This window comes from Spea bombifrons, chromosome 5 (assembly GCF_027358695.1).
Source record: "Spea bombifrons isolate aSpeBom1 chromosome 5, aSpeBom1.2.pri, whole genome shotgun sequence".
Taxonomy (NCBI): domain Eukaryota; kingdom Metazoa; phylum Chordata; class Amphibia; order Anura; family Pelobatidae; genus Spea; species Spea bombifrons.
In genome coordinates this window covers 98957672-98967469 of record NC_071091.1, presented here as the reverse complement: position 1 = coordinate 98967469, position 9798 = coordinate 98957672, and the positions used below count along the sequence as shown (strand labels likewise).

General features: G+C 37.8%; 1 protein-coding gene across 1 annotated transcript; it reads right to left on the bottom strand.

The window, feature by feature from the left end:
- Positions 1-1483: 1483 nt before the first annotated feature.
- EBAG9 (estrogen receptor binding site associated antigen 9) lies at positions 1484-8654 on the bottom strand. Its single transcript, XM_053467120.1, has 8 exons — positions 8498-8654; positions 6788-6856; positions 6256-6354; positions 5980-6058; positions 5558-5707; positions 4969-5076; positions 3717-3808; positions 1484-1929 (listed from the first exon to the last, which is right to left on the bottom strand). The coding sequence occupies exons 3-8, from the start codon at positions 6336-6338 to the stop codon at positions 1809-1811; spliced, it is 633 nt and encodes a 210-aa protein (XP_053323095.1). The 5' UTR covers positions 6339-6354; positions 6788-6856; positions 8498-8654; the 3' UTR covers positions 1484-1808.
- Between the last annotated feature and the right edge of the window lie 1144 nt (positions 8655-9798).

Below are 9798 nucleotides of genomic sequence, written 5' to 3'. Positions count from 1 at the left end.
TTATTGAGAAACTTCAGATATGTCGACCATATCACTAGCAAATGCTATAGTTAAAACAGGTTATCAGAGATAGAAGACTTTGTAGAACTCCAACGATCAATGTTCTAAAAGGGTTTTCCAGTATGTATGGCCTAAACCAGACGTCTTTGTGTGTAACTTTTTTCTCTAAAAAAAAAAAAAACTGCTTAGCCCACTGCCTTCTTACTTAATGCATATGCCTCTCAAGGGAATTTGTTCAACCTCCATTAAGTTGCATTATGTAATCAATATGATAGCTTCCAGTCTCTTTATCTACGCTTCAGCATCATTAAAATTAAGGCTTATCCTAGCTCTTTTGTATATTGATTTATCCTTTATGTTCTATAAAATAAGCTGTATGGCTCAGAGGGCACTTAAGAAATGGTTACCACATCCAAGGAAGGCATCGGGTGCTCAAATTACCCATTCACATTTTGTAGCGGTAATAGACAGGTTCTTTTGAGGTACTTTGAAATTACTCTTTAAATCATTTAACATCAACCCGCTGGAGGGCACGTCTGATGTAAGCAGCCACAGTAATTCCAGCTCCAATAGAGTATAAAAAGTTTTTCATGTGGATGCCACAAGGAAAGTTACTGCCTCTGCCTTTGCCCCACAACTGCCAGAGGTCCTTGAGTGTCAGAGCAGTCCGCACTAGAGCCCTGCGCGGGACTTTTTTTTTTTTTAATCCCGCTGATTAAGGATATTATACACATTTGTTAACACACCAGTAACACAATGGCAGTTTTGTTATTTACCGGAACACAAGTATCTATGTGGTTTACTATGCAATATTCTAATCAGTCTCTGGCTACATAAAAAAAAAACTGATTACATTTAATATGCTGGTCTACAACCAATCATTGGTAGTATGAACTTGTTTAGGGTTAGTTTCTATGGCAACCTGGTTACTAGGATACACTGCCTTGATTATTTTCATAAATTTGTATAACATGCATTCGTTGTTTTACCTCGTTATCAGCACCAGTTACCATGGTATTTGGTTAGCAAAGAAAAAAAATAAAATTTAAGTCACAGATCACATTCATCATGCAAGTATTTACATTTGTCCCCGCTACTTTAATATCGCTTTGATGCGCCACAGAACACATCGCTACACCATGGTACCGGGAAGAAGATATGCAAGTCTTTGGGAACACAGCAAGATAGCACGTCAAGTCCTGCTGAAGACCTGTTGGTATATATGTCTGATGCGTTTAATTATACACTAAGGTTTTGTCTTATAAGCAAAAAAACATTAAGTTCCCCCATAAAGATTACCGACACACTTAACATGGCTGCATATCGTGCAGCTCTAGGATTCATCGGAGTATAACACACAGGTAGGGTTTCAGCTTCGTATTTTAGTTATAAAAGTGCGTGTTATACGCCAACAAATACGGTATGTAATATTCATAAGGTCTACATCAGCTTTGCTGGCTAAGAGAAAAAAAAACCCAGTCCATTTCTTTAAAATTCTTTATTATGTAATTACATATTTTCAGAAAGCAAAATGGAGCAGTAGATTCCACCACTGAAATATTTACACCCTTTTTCATGTTAAAGTCCCATGCGCTATTAATCTGAGGCAAATTTGACCTGGGGTTAGGTCCCTGGCTTTTAAAAAGGAAGTGTGAGCTGTTGTGCAGCAAGTCCCTGCCACCACCCGCTGATCAGGTTTACATCCGATGAGCTTGCCTTGAAGCATCAGTACTCGGAATGAACTGAAATATGTGGAAATGTTTGTACGATTTAACATTTTCAGCTCCATATTCACAGCCAGCCATCTGTTAAGATAATTTAACACCAATTTTGTTCTGCTCTTTTTTCATTTGCCGTAGTAATTCTTTCTCCATTTTCTTCCTTTGTTGTTCTGCTGTTCTTTTCTCTCTTTCTGCCATCTTCTGCTGCCTGGTGAAAAAAAGAGTAACTATTGTTTTAAAGAAGTAAAAGCATGAAAGGGCAATTGTGACCTTTTTCATTCAAGGATCAGTGAAAAACTTTTTAGAAAGCAGAAAGTGTCCACTATGCCAAAGGCATGATAGCCAACTATAACCACCTGACGGTATTTGGCAAAGTTCTACACCAAGGCCATGCAGAGCATGATTTATATTAAATTAAGGAAAATTTAAAAATGATAATGGCAAGATATCGGCCTAAGAAAGAGCTTGGGGGGGGGGCCTTTAATGTATGTGAAGTAATGATTTTACCGTTTCTCTTATTAGGAAGGCTAGTCATGCACCTGCTTTCACTAACATACAAGTTAAGTGGATTTTAAATAAGATTAACACCACAAATTTATGAGCTAGATAAATGTCAGCAAAGAAACAACATCAAACTTGTGTTATTCTGAACTTGCTTGTTTAAGAATAAATTATGAATCATACATAGAGTGAATTTTTGGAGCCCTCTAGTGGTTGTTTGTAAAACAATTAGACAGCCTGAGCTACTTACTTTTTAGTTTTTTTTAATGTTATGTTTACAGTTTTTAATGCTAACAACTACCAACGAAAAATTGAAAACACCTAAGGAGGCGTCAATAACCCCCTGAACTAAAAAGGCTAAAGGTAAAACATTGAAATTAGAAAAAAATGGTAATGTGATTAACTAAGGCAATCCCTGAAAGCTGTGAGCCCAAATTTAGAGCAAAGATCTTCTGTGACAGAAACTGTGTAAAAATACCATAAGGCTAGATGGCGACCTCACAGGCAGTGTTCCCAACCCCTGTTGTGTCTATATGTATTAATGTATATTTTATGTATGTGTTCAGCACTGCATATTTTGTTGGTGCTTAATAAAAAGGTAATACATTCATAAAGTAAACATCATAGAAACATGTACATCTGATTTGGGAGTTTTTGTATGCTACTCTTATTTCTATATTGCATTTAACATATTTTTACGACTAGAATACAAAATTACAGAAAGTACATTATGTTTAGCCACAAAAAAGAAAAAGAAATGTAGCAATATAGACTGTATCTTGCAAATACAAGCAAATCCACTATAATAAAGGGGACATATGATTTTAATAGTAAAGCTTGAACATAGAACCATTTGATGGTAAATAAGAACCATTCAGGCTATCTGATCTACCCAATTTTGCTGAAATAAAGACTGAGCCTAGTCAGTCCTTAGATTCAGTATTGATTTGTATCTATCCCACGCATGTTGTAAACTCCCTCACTGTATTAGTCTCTACTTCTGAGAGGTTGTTCCATTTATCTACCACCCTCTCTGTCAAGTAAAACATCCTTAGTCTGTACTAGAGGGTCAGATGTTAAGATGTAATCTATCACATTGCCCCTCTCTCTTCTTTCCTCCAAGCTATACATATGGAGATCCTTTAGTCTTTACTGATCATTTTTATCTTGCAAATACATTATCATTTTGGTAGCCCTCTTCAAAACTCTCTAATATGTCGGTATCCTTCTTGGGTTTCCAGAACTTACACAATACTCTAGATGAGGTCAGTCCAGAGATCTGTAAAGCTGTAGAACCACCCGTATAATGTATAGGACATTAAACATGTGGGATTTGTTAAGCGATAGCACCGCTTTCACATCCAGCACTTGAGAGACAATCACTGATCCTTAGTAGTGCAAACATTTGCAAATTAAAGGAAAAGTAAATTAAGATATTGGATGATTAGAACAGAAATTTGTACTTCGGGAGAAAGAAAAAATAACTCTCACTACCTGAGAACATCTTCAGCTTGCCAAGTAGCATCCTCCTCTTCTTCCCAAGCATTTGAGTTCTCTGGCCAGGTTTCCATATCGCCTAATTCTGCCTAAAACAGAAGAATCCACACATTCAGTGTCCACACATACTGCCAGGTGGGAAGAGTCTTTTTTCTCTCCTTTACGTTCAAAGCACTTTAAGTTAGTTCATTGACTCAAGCATATGGCTCTGGATAATATTCTGTTAACCAGCTTATTTACCTATGGCAGTGGAGGTTGATGGGATAAAAAATTCAATAGCAGCCAAGGAGCCATAGATGATATCCCCTTGCATATTTAAATTTACAAATAAACGAAAAGGATAATATTAAACATTGATACAAATGTAAAAATCTGGACACCTGCAGGTAACTCCGGTACTCAAATGGTTATATTAATAAATATCAGCAAAAATAGGACTGAAGCTTCCCTGGTTCCACAAAAATTGCCAAATTTATTGTAAAACACACAAAATCCACCAATTATATAGCCCTCAAAGCAGAGGTGTTATTTGGGATTAATGAAGCCAGCGGCAATTTTGTTAAACTGGGAGAGCTCCAGTCCTTTTTGCTGCTGTTGAAGTATGGAAGTTTCCAGACACTGATGCTCCCTGGGAAATATAAGGTGTGTGCATAAGAAGATTTTTTTTTTTATTATTATTTTTTTTTTCTTCTCCATTTATAAGTACGGCTCTATAAAGTTTTAGCACACCTTGTTGACCTATCCAAACACCTCTCAAAGGTCAATTAGGTGCACCCTTTAAGAATTCAAAGAGCAGTGCAACATCACTAAAGATAACCAGTAACTAGCAAGTACCCCTAATAAAGCCAATGCCTTCAATATGTTTGTATAGTTTTTTTTTCCTTTTTTCTTTTCAAGAAATAAAAGATAATTCAAGTATTTTCCACTCTCTCCCACCATTCGTCTCTCTGTGTGTTGATCACCTTGTGTGGATTTGACAGACTCAGAAGAGTATACTGTCCAATGTTTCCTGTGATGCTACTGCAGGAAACAAATGCCAGAATGTCTGTTTAGGCATTTAAATGATGTTGCTACACTCACTGCACAACACAGGATTTTCTACGCCATCTTCATGGTTATGACGGGCCATCATTTGAGGAAGGCATAAAACATCCCTGGTCGCAAGAGGGTTAAGGAATCATGGGAGACAAGTGGTGTTTAAAGCATTTCACCCCATTATTCAATCAGCATTACATTAAATTATACTTACAGATTGGTGAACAAAAGGAATATCTTGAGTGGCTGCCAGCCTACTGGAAAACCCAAAGTTGCCATCTGGGACACTAAAATTTACAGTCTCTCTCTTCTTTATAACAATCTACATAAATAGAAAGCGCTCAATAAATGAAGGCAAAAGAAGGAAACAGGATATAAAAACGATCTGCAATCAGCATTTTCACAAGATGATTTGATTGAAAAGCAAACCACAAGAGCGGGTCATGACATGTAATGATTCTCTAATTCTTAAATTATTCCAAATTCCTAATTTCACTGTAAGTGAGCTTCTCCTGCAAGAAGAAGAGTTGACCTAACCTGCACAATGTCTAGATGAATCATTGAGATGAATTTCAAGAAACCTCCCCCTAAGCAGGACAAGCAATGCCTGGAAAAGCTCACTGGCACATTTTTCTTGGTATAAAAAGAGACTTTGAGCAGCCCTTGGTAGTATTAGATTCAGGATAGTTTTATGCTTTATTCACTTATTGTGTTATTTATGTACCGCTATCACTTCTGATGTGAGGCTGTTCCATTTATCTACCATCCTAAAAAAAAAATAACTTACATTACATTTAGCTCACCTTTTGCGTTTTCCTGATCGTCGGAGCCATATCTTTGAAGAAATCAGGCTCCTGTGGCTCCATTGAATTCTGAGTAGATAGGGTGCCATTACCACCTTCAATCTTTACACTTGTGGGGGCTTCATCATCCCATGAGCTCCAGTCCTCTACCTGATTTAAAACATCAAGTGATTGAAATTATATAAAAAGCCATTTTTATATAGTACTCATTTGAAACATCATGCAAGGTCAAAAACTGGACACTGTTGTCCACTTGAGATTGAGCCGAGCGAGTCAGCTGCTGGAGGCACAAGTCAAGCCAGGGCAGAGGCAAGGTTTATAGGTTGTATAATTTCACTGTTTAAATAGGTGTGGTTCCCAGTTATGCCCACTCTAGCCCACATAGAAATCCATGTCTTAGGAAGGATATTTTAGACACACACTTGTTTTGGTACAGAAGCGTAGTCCACAGCAGTTGGCAGAGTGATTTGATCGCCGCTTAGCTTTCTACCTCGGCCAGATCTAAAAATGAAATAGGGAGAAATAAAAAGTCTACAGAGCACACATAGTTAATATTATGTAATTATATTTGTACAGTACAAATCTTATAAAATATATGTATGAGTCCCTGTGCATATTTACATCCAAGTGAAAACAGTTGTTTTAGTGGAGTTTTTTTAAAATATGATTTCTTATTATGGGTACATTGTGCACGATACCTGCATATTAGCCTTTTGAAGAAAGAAAGCAGAGATGCAAGGCAAGTGCAAATCTTGAACAACCGAAACTGTGTAATTGCCATCCTGAGCTCTGTTTACCTAGAAAGACAAAGTGTCTATTAAATGTGCTGCCTTTTGTTCATGGCAGACAATAAGATGGCAAAACCCTACACTGTTACATATTATACTAACCATACAACAATCATCATGAACTCAACAGGCGATAAAAACAGAAGACAAGTAATCATGCAGATCCCGAGAACAAGTTACAATGGCTTCTCTGATGGTAAGGTGGCCTTCTTATTACATGTCAGAGTCCCATCTGAACGACTTGTTTTTCCTCCAACAAACTATTGATGTGATGCTGGAGACCCTTATTTACCATTTATTAACCAGGCATGCTTTTGTAAGTGTGATTTATTTGACGTGTACCATGTATGTTCTCTATAAACATCTATAAAAGTAAAGCTTTACCTATAAAGAAATTCCAATATTGTATATTTTGAAAGTTAAAAGGAAAGTCTTTGATTACCCAAGAAGCACAGTTCCCTCTAGCCTCATGCACAGTTCTGCAGGGCTGATAGACCGTTTCCTATGGACCCTAAGAGTGGAATAGGAAATAGGATGAGGATCTATATACAACAATGTAAAATAAAGACAAATTATTGTTCTGTATGATGCTGTGTGTGCGTATATATATATATATATATATATATATATATATATATATATATATATATATATATATATATATACATACATACATACACACACATACACATACATACATATATATATACATAAAGACAGGACTTTTATAAAAGTAATTTTATTGCAATGATTAAAAATAATGTGTCTCCTTATCAGACTGAAAGAATTACTTTTATAAGTCCTGTGAGTATCTTCTACTTGGTCACATTGGAAGCACCAGGGCATAATTGCCGAGGATTTCGAATGCGCTATTCACTTGTGGATTGCACAGAAACGTTTACACACACGTTTTACTAACATAACCAGACCAACTGGAATGCTGAAGGCACTCTTCAATGGAATTTATTCACTAAAGTGGAAGTGGCGAGCACACTGAATTTACTATGCATTATAAAAGCAACTGAGCTGACCCAGAATAATACAAGGTTCATTTAGGAAATTTAAAAATACTGACAAAAGCATGGGCTATACTAGCTGCCTTTGAGCAGGTACCCACTTGGGTTTGCCCCTCATAATATATAGTTATGCCAGTTAGTTAAAGCAAATGTCTGCCAACTCCCTCTTTAGTAGATAACCCCCAATGTTATAATGAATTAAGAACGCACGCTAGTCTGCCTCCTAGGCCCAATTAAATGTTAATATAATGCTCGCCCCCCTTTAACTGCCTGTTAGTGGACATACATATAGTAACAGCACCTGCTACACCAACAGGCTCATACTGTGAGAAGGAGAAACAAATAAGAGTACATATTAAAATATTTTGCTCTAGCTGTAGGACATAAAAGTAGCCAAGACACAATACATATATGCAGTGTTTAAGATTATAATTATAACATCAGCAAGCGGTCACGTCATTCAACCAAGGAAATTATAGCCACATCTCAACTTCCTTTCATTTTTTATGTACAAAATGATTTTTGAAAAGGTGAAATTATAATTAGGATTATAGCGAAGGTTACGCATCCACAGACATACACACAATTACAATCATCTTTCATCGTGATTGTATGTATACATAGCCCACTAATTGTACCACATGAAAAAAAAGCACACATTGTATCACTTTGCTAAACAAAGGCATGCTGGCTGGTTCTCTAGATGCCATTTAAACTGGATCTAATGTTTATAATCTGTAAACAATGGCTACACAAACATCCATGTCTTCTCTCCTGAACTGAAGGCATTCAAGGCACTGCACCCCTATAATTCATACACTAATAGCCCGGATTGCATGTGTAGGAAGCCCTAACAGCAATACTAAGCACCAGATCAACCAGCAAACCCCTGGGTCCCAGTGTGTTTTGCTTGGATTGTCAGGAGCCATGATTGCGACTCCCATGAATCTCAACTTGCCGAGGACCAGTGAGGCGCTGGAGCGGAGCATCTGGGCTATCAGACGTTACAATGCACATCACTTAATAGCAAAAGCGATCATTTACACAAGAAACGCGCATGCGCCTGCAAACCACTCTCTGGACAGCTCTGCACAACAACATGTAACCCAGAAGCAGAACCCGGATGTTCCAATTACCCAGCAGTCCGTGCCCGCTCAGCAGGCGGTGTGCGCGACCGTGGCGAAGAGTGCAGCCATAACAGAGGAACGTGCGCGGCGCAAGACTTGCATTGGCCGAAGAAGAGTAGGCGAACAAGCAACTGAATGGGCCCGGACGTTCCCCGTGAGGACGTTAGCGGCTTGCACGCTGATGACGTCGCCTCGCTGTCGACGATATTACGTCGTGAGGCGGAGTCAGCAGAACGAGGAAGTGGGAGGCAAAGTAAAGCTTCCTGTGTTCTGTCAGCCAAAATAGCGCGTTTTGGCGCGTTTGGCTGTCTTGTGTACAAAATTGAAATTAGGCCCAAAATGCAACATTAACTACATCAGCGCCTCCCTGGCTAAAGCCCAGTTAATACGTAGACACTTTACAGTTATATTAATCTGATGATTACTCATTTTGCCTTTTTTCGTTGGTGTCCTTTCCGTTGGCTTGTTTAGGGGTTACTTCACTTATGTTACGAAAATCCCCCCCCCTTGCTTTGGAATGTGCCACCTGTTTGTGGGGTTATAGTCCCCACTGCTGCCCAGGGCATAGGTGAGGCTATCTACTAATCGATACACGCTAGAATGTCCTTCTTTTACTGAAACAGCTGGTGTGAACATCAACGCTATTCTATTCTGAATGAGCGGTGGAGTTCAAGACAGCATGGTCTGATATCTCTTTAGCTCTTTGGTAATCAATATAGCCATGCACAATTACTTAGGACTCACCAAACTTGGGGTACTTTGACATAGCGAATGGCTAAACAATAAATGGCCAGATAGGTGCTTTTTATCCCCTTCGTGACAATGGCTGATTTTTTTTTTTGTACCCTTTGTGACAACATTGTTGCGCTGCTCGTGTTTAGCTGTAATTTTCTTCTTTCCTGTTTACTGAACCCACACAAGTTATACCGGTATATTGTTTTGTTTTTTTTTCTTTCAGGAGAAGAACATGTCATTATTTTGATTGTATCATATCATTTACTAAAAAAAAGTAGAAAATAGTGAAATTAAAAAAAAAAAAAAAACTTTTTCTGACTTTTTTACTTGAAAAATCTTTTACTCATCTATAAAAGCTAATGAAAAAAACTGCCAAATAGGTTATATTCTTTGTTCTGCATTTAGAAATACCCAATGTTTTTATGTTTTTTTTTCTGCACGTTATGGGGCAACAAGTACAGGTAAGGTTTTGCTATTTCAAAACCATTTTTTCCCAAATCTTCCCCCATGTGCAATTTTGGGTATCTTTGAGCCCGGCCAATGCAATTTACCCATCAAACCATATATTTTTGAAG